This window comes from Falco punctatus, assembly GCF_963210335.1.
Source record: "Falco punctatus genome assembly, chromosome: 7".
NCBI lineage: Eukaryota > Metazoa > Chordata > Aves > Falconiformes > Falconidae > Falco > Falco punctatus.
The window spans coordinates 52493860-52514667 of record NC_137587.1 but is presented as its reverse complement, the minus strand read 5'-3'; the positions used below and the strand labels follow the sequence as shown (position 1 = coordinate 52514667).

The 20808-nt window shown below is 39.0% G+C and overlaps 1 protein-coding gene across 7 annotated transcripts in view; it reads right to left on the bottom strand.

Annotated features, from left to right (window-relative positions):
* Positions 1 to 20808, bottom strand: part of OTUD7A (OTU deubiquitinase 7A) — a 138094-nt gene that overhangs the window by 5381 nt on the left and 111905 nt on the right. For all 7 annotated transcript variants that reach the window (XM_080395578.1, XM_080395580.1, XM_080395575.1 and 4 more), the window contains 5 exons: positions 19853 to 19954; positions 18215 to 18342; positions 17056 to 17168; positions 8017 to 8144; positions 6022 to 6171 (listed from right to left, as the gene is read on the bottom strand). In XM_080395578.1, coding sequence (XP_080251704.1) covers positions 6022 to 6171; positions 8017 to 8144; positions 17056 to 17168; positions 18215 to 18342; positions 19853 to 19954 — 621 coding nt within the window. The remainder of the gene's footprint in view (positions 1 to 6021; positions 6172 to 8016; positions 8145 to 17055; positions 17169 to 18214; positions 18343 to 19852; positions 19955 to 20808) is intronic.

Genomic DNA, 20808 nt, shown 5'->3' with positions numbered 1-20808 from the left:
GCCACATCCAGAGCACCACAAACAATTTATACCAAGCTCCATTTCCCTGTTTTGATGTTTGTGCAACAGAACAGGCGAGGGAGAGGTTAATACACTGATTGCTCTTGGAGTGAAAGACAGTTACCTGGGGGGGGAGGGGCCGGGGGAGACCTCTGGGAGAACAATATTGCCATTTTGTAATGCACAACAGACAGAGCCATTAGAAAAGCAGAAAGCAATAGAAAGTTGAAATACTCTTACTGCCTCTCACACAGATGCACATACTTGTTAATTATTTTGTCACCTCATCTTAGTATCTTTCTGTTTTCAAATGCCAAAGGAACAAAAATATATTGATAACATCATTAAGAAACAAAGCAAACCGTAGTTACAGCAATTTTGGACTCAAACTGTGAATTAGCATAATCGAGATGCACAGATTGACATATATATGTGTTAAGAGGTCAGTTGGAGGCCTGTCTTGAGTGCAGTGAAAAGACCATTACTGCTGTCACAGCCCAGCATCACTGCCTGTTCTGGTTCTTCCAGCCCTTCCCTCCCCGCTAGGGCTTTGCCTTCTGACACGTGCCACTCCGCTTCACACGCAGCACAGGGCCTGCGCTCTGATTTCAGTGTCGAGCATTCAGCACCAGCAAGGAACTAAGAGAAAAGTACTGTCAGCTTTAATCAAAGCCAGCAACGTGCTTCCATTTCATCAGAAACAAAGCAAAAGCTGTTGAAGGACTGGGTGGCTTCCTCATCACTGCTGCTCCTCTGAACACCAATCAAGGAATTTTCTATACTAGATCCTTAAGGACTTTGCCTAGGTATTCATTCCAGGAGCACCAAAGGGCAACAAAACCTGGAGAAATCACCCAAACATCGTAGCACTGAATTATTGAAAATTAATTGCACTTACTGGTTATATGCTGTTTATAATCTTTTCTGCAGTTCAGAAAACATTTGTTGGTAATACAAAGGTACAGCATTTTTGGTTCAATATTGTTCCTCACCTAGTAGAATGCAGGAAATTTTAAACCTGCATTTTAGATTAACACAGTGAAGTCAGTATTTGGTTCAGACAGTTCGACAATAACCACAGAAAATATACGTATTTTGTCATCTTTGCAGACTGGAAATAAAAAGGTCAAACTTCCACAAATTCCGTGGATGTGTTGCCCCCTACTGCTTATAGCAGGCAATTCTTGAAATACTTTCCCCATATTAATGGCAACAGTGAACGTGTTAAAGTAAGTTAATATAAGAACAGCTGGAGATTAATCAACATCAGTTGCAGATACCACTGTTAGATGCAAGCACAGAAATTAATATTGTAAGAAAATTTAGCTCCTTAAAGAAACTCAATGTGAGTAAGTACCAGAGAGGATACCTCTGCAGTTCCAAATACACTGTAAAGCGAGCTCCTGAGGCATGAGAACACAAGACACCTACAGCACAGGTGACAACTGAATAAACTTTTCAACACTTATCGGTGTAATATGAGGGCTTACTCTGCTGCCTTCAGTGAAATTATTGCAACAACGGGGCTGCAATAGCTGAGAACACAATTAACTGATCACATTTCACAAGGAAAATACATACCCTGCCAATTAACTGAATTGCTAGCAAGTACTGACTGGATTTACAACTGACCTTACAGTGCAATTTATCAACTGTTTAAAGGAAGAAGGCAACTTAGAAAAGAGCAGCATAATAAGTGAAACACAACGCTTCCACCTCTGGTAGCACCTGACCTTACAGGTGCAGCCTGGCAGAGAACTGGGAATGTGAGCTGGGAGCAGATGTTGGCAAGCCTGGGCCAAAGAACTGTGCAGACAGTTGACTCTGTCTCTTTGGGATGCAAACCTCAAAAAGTAAATTTGAGTCTCTTTTCTAAGGACACCTTGAAACTAACTAATTTTCACATATTCAATAAATAGTAATTTTTAGACACAATTCTTTAAAGGAATCCTTTTTTAAAGCTGGCTGTTACTAGTGACACTGAAAATAACCTATTAGAAATGTTTAGTGATAATTTTATTGAAGTCTTAATATCAAAGTACCAAACAAAGTTTAGAGCTGTTTATCTGTAGCATATCACTGCTGTTTTAACTAATGCACACATTATGACCTATACTGTCTCCATCTTCCCACAGAAATTTGTTAACTATTATTTTTCAAACTCTGAGGTGAATGGAAACTGTATACTCATGGTAAGGGATACTGTGAGGCTGGAATGGAGCACTATCATCTTCACGCAAAAAGTATCTGCTAAAATAATGGAGTTTTAAAATTCTGTCTTCATTGCAAGAGACCTCCTCTCTCTCTGCGAACTCTGTTTGATAGCGGGGGTTCCTTGTAGGATTTCCCCACATTCCTGACAAGAGTACTTTAATATTAGGGCTGCGAGCAGGATCCTCCACATGAATTTCTAAACCAAACCAGACTGTAGCAGCTTCCTGATGCCCAGCCGCATTGGAGCTTGCAGCTGTGGTGTGGCAGCACAGTGACGCTTGGGTTGGGATGCTCACTAGCTGAAGTGACACTATTTGGAACACACTCTACAAGTCCTAATGCTGACAGATGGGATACGTCACAAGTAACAGCAACTGGTTTGTCCGTGGCAGTTTTAAGAGGCACAGGGTGGACTTTCACACCATTCCCCAGCTGGGTGCACTACCGCCTGTGCTGCCAAGTCACAGTGCTTCCCAGCACTCATCTCCATGCCTCAAGCATCATTGTTCATCTTCTAGAAAGAACAACAATTTAACTAGTGCCGAAAATACTAGTAAAATAAAATGCTGACACAGACACTGATATGCTGCTGTTACAAACCACGGTCACACCTCTCCCACTTGTTACTGCAAATGGGCTGGGGGCAGCCATTTCACTGCTGGCTGGGCGGCAGTGCGTGGCAGCATGGCAAAGCGCGGCAGCATGGCAAGCTCTAAGTTCAACGAAGCACTCCTGGGGGCAGTTGAGAGCTGCTCTTTATTGTCCATAAACAAAGATCCCAAACACCTGCATAAATACAGCCTGCATGAATACAAAAGTATTTACAGGTTTTTAATTAGATGTTGTGGGTTTCAGAACAAGAGGGCTCTCAGTGGCCATCAGAACGCCAGCTGTGTGCTGGTAAAAAGAAGACATATCAAAAAGTGTTTTAAATCCTCTTCAGACAAGAGGATGTTAGCATGCTAGATTCAGGCACTGCTCCTGACATCCCGTTACATGGTCAGAGTACAAATACTGTAAGCCATGAACAGCCTGGTTATCGGAGGTGCTCATTGTAAGAAGCTGTAGTGCTCAGCTCTCAGCTGCATTCCGGCAGTTCAAAATCCAGCCGTGTGCTGTGGCACCTGTGCAGTGTTTTCTGCTTTAACAACTGTGGCTCTCCCTGCCCCTGTGCCAAAGCTGCCAACATCTCTACGCTGACAAGGTACAAAAAATAAGGCGTTATTAGAGCATCCTTGTGCCAATCTATTTCCTGCCACAGCATCTGAAGGACAATAGCAATGCTGTGGTCGCTGTTAGATGCTGCAGTCTCTAACAGCAACCAGCTTGGCAGCCGAAAGCTAAAGCATTCCCTTCATCCCAGACTTAATGCCAAGGGCTCTCCGCTGTTCCACAGAATTGAAGCCTGTGTATTCAAGGCCCTGCAGTGAAACATGCAAAATCAGATCATAATACTGACTATTTTGATTCAACAGCCCCTGTAATTAACCTGGATGAACTTGAACACGAGCAAAGCCAGTATTTAACGTTATTGATGCTGTGCTGGATCTTTGGGAGCTTCTTCTCTTTCAGCACCTTTCCTGTGCGACTACAGGTGTAGGAAATGCCTACAGAAAGACAGTTTCTAACCACAAGTATATTTAACATTATTGATAGCACTTGTGGGAGAAATCAAGTATGTGACCTTGTTATCAAACTCAAGATCTTGCAGCCTGCAATTAACAGGAATATACGGCTTGTGATATTGGGAATGCTTCAGTAGGGGGCACCAAGGTGTATCGCTGCATACTTAAACGCGTACTGAGAGGTGGGGTCAGAGCAACCGAGCAGTAGTTTCCCTCACTGCCTTTTGTCAATCTTGTCACTTCGAGGATAGCACAATAGCAAAAGGTTTGGTGGGTGGCAGTTACTCTGTCTGCAAAGTTATTGCAGAGATTGTTATGTCTGTGTACTCAATCAGATGGAGGTGCCTGAAATAAATGATGTTACTGTCAGGCTAGTGATATTCCAATCCCGGTTCTTAGACAGGAAGAAACAAGACTGCCTACTCCAGAAATTGTAATTTTTCACCACCAACGGACCTAAAAAGACCTAGACCAAAGACACAGAGGCATGTTGTACAACAGGACAACTCTATGATTTGTAACATAGACATACATGCAGGAGCTGCTAACCTAACGGCACGCTGACATTAGTCCTGGCTGCATCGTATCATCGGCAACTACCAACAGTGGAACAGTATCCTTAAAGAGGCTCTTCAAAACTCTGTCTTTATTCGTATCACATTATTGTATTAAAATGGTTTCCTTTGCAGACTTTCATTCCTCACAAGGCGTTTCATATCACACCTCAGTGTACTGCTTTGGAAATGGTTCCTATGTGAAAAGGATTTTCCTAAGAGCCGCTCCTCTACAGACGGAGGGCTGGAAGCAGCTGCAGTGTGCCGCTGTGAACTGCAAAGGCCAGACCTATTGCCGAGCACCTACCTACACACACCTGACAGAGCTATGTGCCCCTGAAGGCTCAACAGTTGGGCTGGATTGATTTTCCCGCTGAATAGCTGACATCTAGAGCAATCTTCTTCTCTGTTTCTGTCTTACGATTTAGTCTCCTCTTCACCAACACAAAGTTTGCCAATACCACCTGCATCCCTTAGCAGAGTGTTTCCCATCTCACACAACCTCATATAAAACACCCTGTGCTCCTTCCAAGAAGGATGACTTAACTACATGTCAAATTCTTGCATGAAGATGTCTGCAACAAAACCTGTTGTTTGAGAGTTTCTTTCCTCTGTTGCATCATTTTAATTAATGTATTTCTCTCTACTTTACACAGCTGCATCACGCTGACTGTCTCACAAGCATAGCAAATGTTTAATATATCCAAAATCAGATGAAATGCACACAGGGTTAGGGAATTAAATGAAGGATATTTACTTGCCTCTAAATTGCTTTCTAGGAAGGAGGATGAAATGAAATTCACTCAGGAGATCACAACAACCAGCATACATTCCATGTTTACTTTACATGGTATCAAAACACCCCTGCAGTGTCATCAGGCAAAAGAAAAAACCCAGGAGGACTCATACCTAATAGCAAAACTGCACTGAATTTTTCTAAAGGCTCACCATGGTTTTGGCAATACACTTTTCCCTTCCCAACAAAAGGAGCAAAGACACATAGGAGTCCATCTCACAGTATTCTACTATGAAGCAAACAGTTCTTCCAAACAAGGGCAGGAATAGCTAGCTCCTAGGCTACTGATGCAGGAACAAACCCAGTCCTGAAGCTCTTGTCACTCCCAATCCCATATACAGGAAGCTCAAACTTGACACAGAAATACCTGGTCAGACTTTGTTGTCAGTGTTCTGAAGTAAAGCAGAAGATAGCAAGATGATAAAACATCTCTACCAAACGTTTTTAAATGAGAAGTGCATTTAGCACACTAGAAGAGAGACTTCTCACTAGTAATCTGACTCATACTTAATCTTTACTTTACTAACCCAAATTAACAAATGCCTTCAAGAACCCAGAAGCACAGCAGGTAGCTCTGATTATACCTATTTACATATATGGAACTGACAGAAAAGGTTTAAGCACCAAAGACAGACAGTGAGAGCACAAGGATTAGGACTGAAGAGTTCTTGGCTCCCAGTCTTGTGATTAGACCACTTAGGCTCCTAATACAGCAATAAAATTTAGTGGCTATTGTTTCCTTTCTGATAGATAAATACACGGACAGGTATCAGAAAGTGCTTTGTGCATTGCATTCGACACATACCCTTGTGCTGCCGTGTTTATAGCATACCTTGTTCTCTCTGTTGATCTTTTTGTTCCATGGAAACAAGTGCGGAGAAATGGGCCTGATCGTAGGCTAGCACAAGAGGTGAGCAATGGCATCTGTTAGGTAGAACTTCAAGTGGCAAATAAATTCCTCCAAATGGTATAGGTGCAAATGCTGCAAAGAAAAATGTGTTTTATATATATGTATGTATATTTTAAAGTTATGTCAAAGAACAGTTATGTTGGTTCTATTGTGTGTAACAATTGTGCTACAACATTTTCAGAGCTCCAGGTGAGCAGCCTAAAGTGGAGTAATCAGTGCAGAAAACAGTCATAACAACAGGTAAAATTTCATCATAAAAACATCAGAAAATATACTAAGAACAATAATGAAAACTTTTTGTTCTTACACATATATTTTTCTTGCTCTAATTGTTTACTAGTAAAGATATTAAGGTCTTGTAATGAAATCCTAATGATTCTCACACATGTATCCAGATTGGTACCTTCCTGTAATGCTTTCAGGTACAAGATATTTTCTAATAAGCCACAGTAAATACGCTACCGGCTCTTTTGGTAACATACTCTGCTTGTGCCTTGCATTAACAGATTTCTATGAGAAACATTACAAACATATTTATAGTCCACACGCACATGTTATCACATCATATATGTATGAATGTGTATATGTACGTATATATAATGAACATAAGGAAAGATTAAAAAATTCCACAAATAGAATTTGAATGGGATGCTGCATCTGTAAAGGCAGAGCTTTGAGAGATTCTGTGCTTGTTTATAATTATGAGAAACAGCAAGTTTGGGCAGGAAAATCCTCTCAATGTGTTTGCTTCTAACCCATCATATTTCCTTCAGCTGTGAAAATATGAATCCTTGTTGCTGAAATATTTCCAAAATGAGCATAAGGAAAAAGTAACCCCAAACAATGCACTGTTTTTACTAGAGGCTTTTTCTTTGAAGAGTCTGCTGTGTCCAGACTTTGGGATGAAGAACAGCATTGAGTTTGAGGCACAGATCTACATTTTGGTGAGTCTGTCCAAATTTGACAAAGTTATTAGTCTTTCTGAAAACCAGTACTTTGTACATTAAACCATTAAACTGAGGTAACTTGATCATGCTGGTCCATATGAGGCCAGTGGTGAACAAAACACTGTTATTACTGTGCAGAATCAGATTGGGTCAAGGAAGTGAAAGTGTGCGGAGGGGAATTATGAGGAGATGGAGCAACAGTCATGGAGTCTGTCAGAGTGGACAGCAACCATACAACCCCTACCTGGCAGTTCACAACTTGCACAGAAACTGAAATTACCCAGCATTTCCCTGTGGAAGTATATTTCTGTAAACTCTACCACATGTTCAATATCCCCCTTTAATCAACCAATCATTCCCCTTTAGTGAAGCATCATACTATCAATAATTAGTATTCTATTAGTTCACGGTAAAAAGTGAAAGAGACTAATTTAATCATTCAAGTCCTGTTCAGAGAGTTGTCCAGTTGGTTCCACATACGGATCTAACATTTGTGTGTTCACATGTGCAAACTGAATAAAACATTCTGGAAACTCTTGAACAAGAGGCTGCAAAGGAGCTAGTACAAACAAAAAGCCGATCTACACACATTCAAAATTCAGTTTTCCCAAGTCAGATTAGATAGATCTATGCAGAGTTTTAAGGGGCACTAAGATAACACAGCAAAATTGGAACCTTGTTAACACAGACCAGTAAGAAATGTGTTGTGCTCTGTAATTTGGTGGTTATTAAGTTAATAGTAAACATCTAGGATAAACAGGTTTTCCATGAGACTTACATAATTATCTTGTATTTTTTACTTTTATCTAGTAGAAAGGGATTAACATTCTGCTCTTCCCCCCACCTCCACAAAAAGGCAGCAGCTAACCCCTAAACACTCAGATGTGTTACAGCTGGCTCTTTTGTTTATGATAGTTTATGATTAATTCAATTTATGTAGGTACATACATTTCTAATGAAGAACTCTTACCTTCTCCCCCTGAGTCTCGCAACATTGTGTCTGCTACTACAACAATAGGTCTTCTCAAAATATGGGCTAAGACAAAAACGTGGAACTCTTCTAAGCTCTCATACACTGGATCTTCTGAATTATCAACTCTGGAAGACACAGAATTGACACCTTTTGAACCAACTTGAACCAACCATTGCAACTTTAGTGAACCAACATGTCACAGCAGCTATTTCTTCTTCCTTATCACTCATATTCCCACTCTTCTGAAACACATATTTCCAATTATTGAAATAGGTAACACAAGAAACTGGAAAGGAAGATATTGTTTTGGAAATAATATAATAGCAACATAGAAAATGTTTTCACTTGTAGACTCCACACCACCGGTTTAGTAGTCAGCAAAATTCATTATTTTCTGATGCTGTTTGGTAGCCTAATGGCAATAAAGAAGGTAAGTCTTAGCCAAGCTCCTGGTGTAAATCTGCTTTTGTCACAAAAAATGCAATTTCATGTGACACACTTGGCACACAGACTCTACAATGAAAGGTGTTTTTCTAGTCCGTCTGAACCAAACAGGGGTGAGTTTACCTTGGCAGCGTAAGAAACGCTGACGTCAATGTGAGCAGAAGAAATGTAACTTATGAAGTCACCAGCTTTTTTTCTTTTGACTATTACCAAAACATATCTTTTTAAGATGGGGAGATTCATTTTCCTTTAGATTTCCCAATGACAGGCCACCTACTTTCAGACATCTAAAATCAGAATTCTAACCATTTCACCTTGACTGCCTCCACAGATAACAAAATGACAGGCACATCTGGAAGCAGGATCATCCCTCTCCTCTGCAGCATTTGCCCAAAGATGAGATGAAAATTCTCATTTCTCTTTATAGAATGCAGAAGGAATCTAGATGGAGATGTAGTTAGGTGAGACAAGGCCAAGCATTTTTGCCAGTGGAGCTTTGTGTTTCAGAAAACAGATAAAAAGAATCAATACAAATATCTTATATGGCAGGAGAGCAGAACATACAATTCAAACAGTAGGACAGCACTACAGAGAAACCCAAGTCTTTTCTTTACATTGGCCTTCTACGGGTCTGATCCAAATACCACTGGAATTAATAAGTCTCTCCTTTCTCCATCTAGCTGGAGCAGATAGAGAGCACTTAAAAAAGTGGAGAGATAATACTTCATTTTAGATTAAAATAAATGTTTTATTGAGGATATTCCATGGGTGTAAACAGAGTTAATCCTCATCCAACTTCACAATAAGCAAGTAATTTAAGACAATGACAAAAACCTGCTGTTCTTGGAAGGAATTTTTTTTAAAATAAAAAATTTATGTAAAATATAACTGGAAGACAATTTGAGTGCTTGAAGTCTTCTGCATTCTGAAGAGTTGTTTCTTCCTTTCAAATGGCTGATACTGTTAAGGAATATACATCTTGGGAGGAAAAATATTATTAAATTAATTATCCTTACTTGGAGAAAGTTCTGTTAGCTTACATCATTACTACTACTTAGAAGAACATAAGAGATAAGACATTTAGGAAAGCCAAAAATGCATACAACAAGATTTGTAATTTTTTCACATCAGTACTAAAAAGCTCTAAAGCACCCAGGGAGCCAGTCCCTGTCAGATTCACCTACCACCTATACATCTATTTGCAAAAGCATTGAGTATCACAAGTGCACATTTAACAACACAAATGAATAGCATTAAACCACCATGCACGAATAGAGAGGCAAATCCTTACAGTGTAATTTATGGACTAAAATCCCTAAATTCCTTAAAATATACCTGTGCTATCCTATTCATCTGAATACTTCAGTCTTACTTTCCCAACCTATACAAATGTCAAAAAAACCCTTTCTTTCGTATATGAAGAGACAAACACAATTGCTAAGCTTGTTTTAAATGTTCTCTTTTACCGAAAAGCTTACAAGAAGTGCAGTTTGATAGCTCAAAACATTTGACAGCAAGAAAAGAGAAACTTTATATTAAAGAACATGTGCTGCTGACTTCCAGGGATATGCTGCTGATGACTAAAGGCAACGGGGTTCTCCAAAACAGCTAAGAGTAAAAACCTGACTTGAATGACAAAAATAAAAAACATTTTTCCAGGTAGCAGCAGTATGCTTTGGATCAGCCCCACAATCTTCCAGGAAATGGGAATGCCCAGCCCCTTTGGAAAGCTAACCTATAAAGTCAATCATTTAGGAAACAGATCATCCTATTATCTAGACTGCAAGAATAAATCTGTAAAAATCACCACTTCTCTAGCTGAACACTTCCAAGCCCTTCTATGACTTTTTAAGCATTTCATAGACTCTTTGGTTTCAGTTTTCTCCTTTCCTATTTTTCAAGTTTCATGTCATTAATATCACCACCACATCTTAAAGCGTTGCCTCTGCCTAGAAGACAGACATGAACACACTAGATGGAAGATGACAGAAAAACGGTGAGGCTGTGGGAGGCAGACAGAAGTGAAGATAGTCACTCCCAGCTGAGCGCCGCTTGGAAGTGTAACACACAGAGCACAGCTTCCATGAGGCAAGGCAAATAAAGGTGGGCAACGTCACCCAGGCACACCTGAATGAAGGCAGCGATTGTCCTGTCATTGCTGGGTGTGCAGAGAACTTCCATAACTACCTGTCATTAATTTTCATTATATATGAAAAATAGTGCACCCAACATAACTGTACGTGCACTGCTCTAGAGAATGTGGGACAGATACAGGAACCTTCTCACAGGTCTGATGGCATCCAGCCCATCCCTGAAAGTCTACATTAAAATCTTTCATCCCAGCCCAGGAGTGCAGCATACGGAAGTTATTAACAGTAGGCTGACGCAGGACACAAACTGATCAAGCAGTGAGACACCTCTCCTTCCCTGTATCACTCTTCCCGTAACTCAAACTCATCAAGAAATTTTTCCTGATGTTCAAACTAAATTCTGCATTTTGTAATTTTCTCTCATATTCCTTAATGAATTCCTCCCTGTTGTTGGCTGTCTCAGCTTTTCAGCATTTGCAGTCCATCACGTCACCCTCAGAGTGATTTGTTAGCCAAAGTTAAAAGAAAGTTAAAAGAAGTTAAAAGAATCATGTTACTGGCCAGATGACATGCTACAACGATTTCCACCTATCTTCTCATGTTCTATTTCCAGACTATCGGTCCTAAAGTTTTTCTTTAAATCCTCTAATTATTCCTCATCTCCTAGTAAATGAGGTTTCTAGAAGTGAAAGGCATATTTCGATGCCGCTGTACCAGAAGGACCTTCATCCCTCTGGTCAGCTGCTTTGGTCAAGCCTGACTGCACAAGGTCCAACATTCCACTGGGCTTTTTTATCCTTCAATATCACATCATGAAGTTGCGTGATTCACTATTTTTGATCATATTCACGCCCTTCAAATCCTTCTCTTCTATGACACAGCTCGTTTCCATCACTCATTTCTGAAGAACCACCGTGGCTGCAGCTGGAAGGGATCTCTGGAGGTCCCCATGTCCAGCACCCCCATTCAAGCAGGGGTGCCTACAGCCAGATGCCCAGGACCGTGTCCAGACAGTTTCTGAATACCTCCAAGGAGGAAGACTTCACAGCCTTTCTGGGAAACCTTTTCAATGTTCAGTTTTATTTCATCATTGCCATGAATTCAGGTGGGCCATCTTATATTATGTCAGTGTAACTGCTGAGGATTCAGTACAAATTTTCCTAAAGATTAATGAGAACGAAAAACTGTCATTAACAAGTACCCAGAGATACCTGCCACATCCTTTCATCCACTTATCATTCCATTTTTTTCATTGATCTTTATTTATGTTAACGACATGGCCATGAAAATGGTGGACAAAATAGTTTTGTTACTATAACATGGAACCAAAGGAAATTTAAGAAAAGTTAATGTAAAGTTATTTTTTAAATAATGAAATCCACATATATAAAAGCATATAAATTCTGCATTGCAGAATCCTGCTTAACCAGGGCACTCTAAATAATTGATCTTGATTGTAAGAACAACTTAACAAGAAAGTTAAAAAAAATTTAAAACCCCCTCAGTCTATCCTACAGGACCACTGACACCTCGAATCCAAACAGAGCAGACACCTACTAAGCACTCCAAAGAGATCGTCTCTCTTATGGAAAATCTACTTTGTACTGTAGCCAGTAATGAAAAAAAAACTCAAAGAGCTGAAATGGAAAAGTCACCTACCCTGCTGCTCCAGCTGGCTATCTGCTGGCTGCTCCTCTCTTTTGCCTGTGAACTCTGAGCAAGATCTGTTTTCACGTCCTTGGATTTCCTTCTAAACCGCTCCCTACGGTAACCTTGCTTTTCTTTGCCATACATACGCTCCAGACTCTCAGTTTGTCCAACAGACTCGTAACAGCTATTCCAAGTTTAGATTAAGTTTCAGGATTCACACAGAGCAAGAGACCAATGCCTGCAGACAGTTGAGATGTACTGAAACAACATGACACGCATCAAGTTCTTCAACCTGGTGATTAGGTACAAGCGTGAGACCAGAATGAAATCTGGGTTCATATCTCAATCTGCCACCGTTCCGTCTCTGAAACCTCTTCTTTCCCTGGTTAAGAATTCCAAAATTAAAACAAACATAGACTACAGCCACAGCTTACTGGCAAGCATAAATCCCTGCTGTAGGTAGGTGTAAGAATGTATCTGTTGATTTCTTTACACAGTGTTTCAGCAATAAGCTTCAAGTAAAACACAAAAAAATTGCACAGTAATGGGACATGTCCCTTCTTTTCTTGGCAGGGTGGGGGGTGGGGCACAACAACATGCTATACTGCATCAACTAAAGGACATACGTAACAAGAGTGTTTTGAGTTCCAATTTTTATTTCTTAGTCTTTAAAAATATCAGTATTTTCTCAGGTAAAAACAACATAAAGGAAGCAGTTTTGAAGGCATATAATAAAAGAGAAAACCTAAATTAACTCACCCTAGATTATTTTGGTTTGAATGTTATTTTGTGTTTAATTGTGTAGGAATGCATGCTTTTGTGTCACACATCTTCTGTGGCATGTGAGATGCAACCATCTGTCAAATAGGAAATTAAATACCTTGAATTCAACAAAAACTTGTTAAATAAAGAAAAAACCATTCCCTGCATAGGTACTAGTACTTAGTTTTAATATGACATAATTCTGATCCCTCCTTTGCCTTGAATTTTATCTCTTTTCTAGAGTCTGGGGGATATCCACTGTTTCCCAATCTGAAGGACAGCCTGCAATAGCACATTTGAATCACCACAGCAATTTGATTATTTCCAGGCTGTGTTTGGCTTAAGTACAATTTACATCAACTGAAAATAGGCCAACTGAGAAGATTTATTAGCCAACTGAAACTTCAGTGAAAAGGGAAAGATACACTGTTGTAATGAACCTCTTTCTATCTGTACCCTGTAACTGCTGCATATACTTAACAGTTAAAAAGGAACAGCCCTCCTATAATAGACAACCAGATTAGACATATATAGTTTTAAAGCAACATCTTTGTTAAATGATCTCAACTAAGTTACCTATAAAATGAGGGTTTTTGATAGGCACAGTAGTTTTGTATGAAGAATTGTACGTTAAAATATTCTGAACACCTAACCAAGCCCGAAACCTCAGAGACTGCATGCATTTGAGGGGCACTTTCTGTTTAAATGTTCTGGGTTTCTGCCTTAAATAAAAAACTAATGACACATAGGAAGATTACAGCAATATTCTCTCCCTTCTTCCGCATTTAAAACCACTTGACTTTCTTAATAAGATGGTGCCAACAGCATACGAGACAGCTAGCTGGAAGGTGACAGTTAATACTAAATAAGAATACCACTCACTTTCAAAATCTGTATTAGCCCACACCACGAGACAACCAGACATCTAGCTTTCAGCTCTACTAGGTTTTCAAGAAGTGAGAACAACAGCAGTATTCAATCTAGCACTAGAACAGGCTTTGAAATCTCTCACTGACGCTAAGTCTGCAAAATGAAGGAATGGATTGCAATTTTTTCTTTAGCAGTTATCGCCATAGTTAGGCTCTTAATAAAAACAGAGGACAAGACATTTTTTTTTTTTCAGAGCAGTTGCTTCAATTCAGTACCCCTGGTTGTGCTTGTAAATGGAGATAAACAAAACAATTACGTTCTGAAATTTGTTATTTACATTTACAGAGAGATGTGCAAATCTGCTTCATAATAAGAATCTGCTTCATAGTTAATTAGTTTGCTCTGCTTTAGTGCTTGAAGGATTTTACGTGTTAGAAACAAGAACTTAAGAATTAAGCTTTTCTGTGCTCCCTTTATCTTTCCCTTTTTTTTCAACTTCCAAGCCTCAGAATGAGAGTGCTCTCAAAGAAGAAAACTTTGGAGGTTTAGTGACAATTGCTGATCTCCTTTGCATGTAGTTCACTCTGAAAAACAACTAAAAGGAACTTACAGGTGAATGAGGCAGCATAATTCCAGATGTAGGCTTGTCACCGACTCTTTTGAAGCAGATACAACTTCTGATGCTTTAGCTAATTCTGACACCAAAGGAGAACATCTCATCTACAATTCAAAGACTAATTTTCAGGCTTTCTTAATACAGTACCTAACTAGAGAACATAATATGCCCCATCTCAAAAATACTATTCTGATATTCCTTTTCCTTCTCAAGGGCTCTATTTTTAACATGGGTACATTAAACTGAGAAAATTATTCATTTTGTCACAATCATTGTGTCTTTGGAATGATTGTAGAGAAATACATATTCACATCTTAAACAGGCCACATTTCTTGCCTGATTCCTCTTTCAGTATTTGAAAGGAAAAATTAACTGTGTTCTAGTTATCCTTATTTTATTTTGATTTGCAAAAAAATAAATGCAAACTATGATGAGAACATTAAAAATTATTTAAATTAATTCTTTATGTGACAGTGATATGTCATGTTTAAGTATCTGGGAACTAAAGGCAGAGATGGTTGGGTGATGGCAAATGCAACATTTAAGGACGTCTCTGATGGGTAGATACTGAAACTACACAGTACATGAAACATACAGAATGAAACAGACGGAACAAGGCCAGAGGGAACTGGTGGTGAATGGCCAAATCTAATAGAAATGTGAATTGGACTGCATTAGAAGACTGAAGCGTATCAACAGGAAAATATCTACAAACATGAGAAACACTAGAGATTAAAATGAAAACAAATCCAGTTCTTTTTTAGCCTCAAAATAGAAGAAAATGAGATGCATTACGATTGACAATTTTCTAAACAATGTCCTCCTGTATTACTGTCCTTGGCATCATAGGGTTAAAAGGAAAATATGATAGTCTTTCAAAGCCCAGAGAACATCATCTACAAATTGTATTACTTTCATCGTGTTGTATACCTTATTTTGTCAATTTACTTATTCACTTATAATTTTGTCAATTTTCTCCAGGGGAAACAGCAGCTAGAGAAAACACACACAGAGTAAACAAACACTACATATTTTTAGTGATAAACACTTGACACAAAACCTAAAGCTTCTGTGTTCTTAGGGTTGATCAATAATCCTATACTTTGGGAACAGGTGAACTGAAAGTGAGGGATGGTTTACTATAGCAACTACTTAAAGCAGTTTCTGTATGTAGATCAGGGGTATTTAAATGTTGTAGATACTATTTCATCTCAAACTTTTTCACAAATACGTTTCTATCCATCTTTTCTAATAGCTTCTAAACACCTAAACCAAATGCATCTGGGAATAAAGCAGACAGTACTGGGATTTTCCCCTATGGCCATCAAATATTCTGGTACTGTTTATAAGCAGCTAGTTGACTAAAATGCTACCAACTGAGTGTTACACTAAGATTAAACACACATACTAAGCTGGTCATCAAGAAAGCACACTTTCCTTGCTTGCCTGTTAGCACTGGGTAGTAACAGGCAAAGGCTGCAACTTTGCGGAGTGTAATCAAAGCAGCTGCAATCAGCCATGCTCTTATGGAATCCATCCAGATAAACAGATATGAAATTAGGTACGAAAAGAATCTGATGTGGTTCTTAGAAATACAGACATACCCTGTACAGAACCTTCCAGCAATATAAAACCTTACTAGGATGACAATAGATCAGTTTAATTCAAAATAAAAGCCCCTACAATCCTTAAATAATTCTTGCACTTGAGAGCACTATTTGTTACATGGGTTTAATAAAAGCTTGACTAGCCAAAGAAAGGGCAACTGTTCCTATCAGTGCAGCATTAATTATCATGATTTTTAGTGAAAGTTTTTTAAAGTTGTTCAAAGAATGAAGTAGCATATTGATATTTCAGAAGGGTTTCAAGAGCCTACAAACTATAACTCTGTATTCTACTTTCTGTTTTAAGACACTGCATCCAAATATTTAATCTTTAGCCAAAAATAGTACTTCCGCTCCCCCCCCCCCCCCCCCCCCCCCCCCCATGTTTTCGGTTAACAGCATTTTAAAAGTAGAAAATGTGAAGAGTAACTTGGGTGACTTGCTCTCAAAAAAGATCTCTCTGAATACTCCCTGTTTGAACTACAAAGCAAAAAAAGGCTGAAATAAATGTATGAATATGAGAAGACAGCATTAAAGCTGTAGAAGTGATATCTGGGCACAAACTACTTTATTCTGAATGCTATTAGAAGATGTGATGTTTCCCTGTCATTCTGTGTTTTTGTGAAAATATCTGAGCAGCAGCTATCTTTCTGCTAAGTCTTCCTCAATCAAAAAGCTATGTATCTTCAGTGAGACGAGGCACTTCATCTCCTTGAAGCTAAATGCCACTGCCAACACACTTGTTCCAGAAACCAAGAAATGAGGATTAATGGAATCCTGACTCTTGGATGCAAAGTAACCTCAAGTTAGTCTGGTAACTGTACAAGGAAATGCTAAATATTATAATGGGATGTTTAGACACTCGTATTGTACCATGCAAAGAGATCACAACAGTTGAAAAGGCAGTTTGATGGTCCTATAAACATCATCATTCATTTGTACTGTATTGTTTTCCTACTGAGAACAAAAAGGGACAAATTTTGCCATACTCTAAACTTACCCTCCACCAGTGCCTCCATTTTTGCTGAAATGCGTTCGCGGCTCACTCGATGCCAGTTTAAGCAGTTCATTCCACTCCCGTTCCCACTCTTCCTCTGTATACACTAAACCTGACTATGGGAGAGAATGAAACACCTTTATGATGATGCTGGTTAAAAATGAAATGTAAGCAGAGTTCTGTAGCAGTATTTATGCCTAACTTAGAGATTCATACATGATGCAGATTAATATCTTGGATCATTAATGGTTCAACATTTCTATTCAGGTCAAAGAATATTAGCTTACTAAAAAAAAGACCTAAACCACTCACTGCTAATTAGATTACATTTCTAGATGTGGGCCTGCTGCTACTAACACAGTGCTCCACTACTGGAGCTCCAGTTAGTCATACCCATATGAATTCCTTGCAACCACGGTCAGCATGCTTTACTGCCCATTTCTGGAGGTTTTCTGTCTTCCCCAATACCTGGAACTACTATGAATGCCCCCCCTGGTAGACAGGTGATGCTTTCTCCCTCTGTTCAAGAGCAGAACGGGTATGTAAGTGCTTCTGTGCCCCTGTATTTTCAGGTAGCCTGAAGTAGCTGAGCCAGTCACAGCTCAGCCATACTGTCACTGACTGCTGCCAACAAAAACCAGATTACAGAAGTCACAACCATTTAAGCATGTTCACTTAATTGCGTTGAGGATTACTCCTGAAACTGGCTTTTCTAGCCACTGTTTGGGCGCAGACATCTTCAGATCAACAGTCAAACCAAATCTACAGGTGATTTATTTAGGAAACATCCACCCTATTTGGTCACAGCTCTAAGAATCCTAACTCACCATTTTGGGGAATCTTTCCTAAATGGGGTTTTCTTTCTTTTGTGCATTTCATCCACTCATTTTATAATGCTTGTGATAGCTAAATGATACATTTAATTTTGCAGTCCCAACTTTTCTACAGGTTCCAAACTCATCTTAGACCTTTATAGGCACAAAACTGTGCACATTTATGCTCACAAAGCTACAACACAACTGCATTCTGATATGAAACTTCTAAATACAAATATCTTTCCCATTTTGCATGGGAAGCACAAGGAATTTGATAGCAATTACAACTTTCACCAAAGTCCAGAAGAATACTTTTTTTTAAGAAGACTGTCTTCAGGCACACAGACCTCCTTATTCTGCTGGGTCTGTTGCCATCTCCATCTTCTTTTCAGTGCTTCCCTTTCAGCTCCGCTCCTCATCATAGTGTAGAGTGCTTTACGTAAAACAAGGTCCCGGTCATGAAATCCCCACATTCCTAAAGTAGCACAGGACAACATTCAGTTTTAAAGAAGCAGCTGTGAAATACAAATAGTAACTACTAATACAAATAACGTTGCTCTATTAAATAATGTATAAGCTATGCTTCTTTTGCTAAGATTCTCTTTGGGAAATAATTCACTCATCATTTTTAAGGTTTCCTAAAGAAACAGTCAATACAGATAAGCTAATGAACAAGAGGGAACTCTAACAAAGTTTAAACTTTGATTAAGGAATGACTAAGGATTTGAGCTGTTGCAGAGTTTGCTTGCAGGCAACTTCAACTTTGCTGCAAGCAACGGAATATTCAGTGCACAGGTTGGTTTTATCTGTAGCTGCCAACAGAGCTTGCAGACACAAGAATGCTAATGACAACTGCAGGCACTTCTGTGAATCACAGATGATGCCAACACCCAAAGGCTCCAACTCTTACACAGCATGATGGTAAATTTCCTTTAGCTTCAACATCCAAATAAAGAGACGAGCATTCGAGATGACTGGAAGTCTAAAAATACCACCAGCCACAGGCTTTCAAGCTCATTTTAAGATAATAAAATGTCTTCATGTAGTCGAGAATAGTAACGCACAACATAAGAGAGCAGAGCTCTCACCAAGACACGTGCCCATAGACAGCCACATTTCAGCTACTGTACTGTCAGCTGCTGGCATTAAATATGTTTATTAAAGACTTTGCAAGTCAAAATACTCCAAATATTTGCTGCAAATAATATACAATTCCTCCTAATTAAAAATGAAGCAGACAAAGATAAAAGGATCCTTGGAAACAGCAAAAGCTCTTTTACGACTTCTTTCAAAAAGAATCTCTTCAAAATACTAAAAATCTCAGTGTTTTTTAAAAAGTCACCTTTTGGAGTTCTGTTGGTGAAGGATTTTAGCAACTGCAACAAAAAATGTTTCCTCATAATAGGTTAGGATATACAAGGCATATCAAAGACTTTCAGCTTCACAGGCTTCTGTTTATTTGATTTGAAGAAAGGCTTCAAAAATTCTGTATTAATGATTCATTAATCAATTGGAAATTATTTTAATTCACCCCAGATGCTGTTTCCCATATACTTAAACTTTACAAGGAGCCAACAAAGATAACAGATATTGCATTCTTGAAGATAGCAAGAGAACTGTTCAACAAAACCCAGAAAATGAATGCAATTTCTCGCCCACAATGAGGCCAATCCTACAGAAGCCCCTGGAATTTGCCTGTTCCAGAGCTGTTAGGTTGGGCTCTGTAAGGAAAATGCAAATCACCGGTGTTTATGATATATACTGTTGCAATGACACTACTTTTTAACCTGATAAAACTCTCACCTTCCACCCTCCAGCATGCCTAAAGCAAACAATACTTAAGTGAAATTTGAAGAATATATTGCTCCAGAATCAGACTTTTAATGAAAGTCTTTGCATCTGATGTGTTTCTGAGCTTTTGCTGGGGACAGAGAAAAGTGGTAAACATTTTTGGCAGAAGGTTGCATGCACAGACTCTCCCTTACCTAGAGACGCAGCATGCAAGAGGCAGTTTCCATCACCCGTTGTAGCCAAGGGAAGAAGACGTTTGCAGCTTGTACACACTGTGGACCACCAATTTAATCGTCCTGAAAAGAAAGAATCTGTTAAAATGGTGGAATGGAAACTAAAACAGCACACTGTGTACAGGCATACAGTGATGTGCAAAGTTTAAGGTTAATCATGAACATCCTTTCTGCCAAATAAATGTAATGTCAAAAGTGAAAACTGAAAAGACTAGAAAGAAGAGGCAGATAAACTATTCCCTACATGTATTTGGAATAAGATAAGAGCACCTTTAATTGGTTTTGATCTTCTGCTCTCATATGCTGCATTCAGGTATGGATTTCCAAGGATTACGTGGCCTAAATACCGTTATGAGTCCTGCTATCAGTTCCCAAACATAATTGACATTGGCCTCCCATACACAGGTGACAGATTATGTTACAGCAATAACAACGCAAAAGACAAAAGTAGTATGTACATGTTAATCAGGATATGTTTCTGTCAGGTAAGTTTATTAAGTAATATTGTTTCAATCAGATGGATTGATTCAACAGCTGAGTTTCCTCTCATTTACCATAGTGTTACTTATTATTAGACCTACTAAAAACAACAACTAATCTACCAGGGAGTTAAATTGAGACCAAATGCATAGCCCAAGGTGTAAGATAGCATGTGGCTTCTCTCTTTGAGGACATTTAGAGAACCACTTATTCATCACTGCTACATGAAGCATGTTTTACAGGTTACAAAACAGATGGAATATGAAAAACACCGACAAGAGGACCGATATTTGATGTACCTAGATGAAGCAAATAAAGTCATGAAGAGTATCAGTGCCAAAGTCAACACTGGAAGTACAAAACTCCTGGCACACAGGTTGTCATGTGGTAGCTTATTGGAGTGTTACATCTTGGTTAAATGGTCACGTGAATATTTC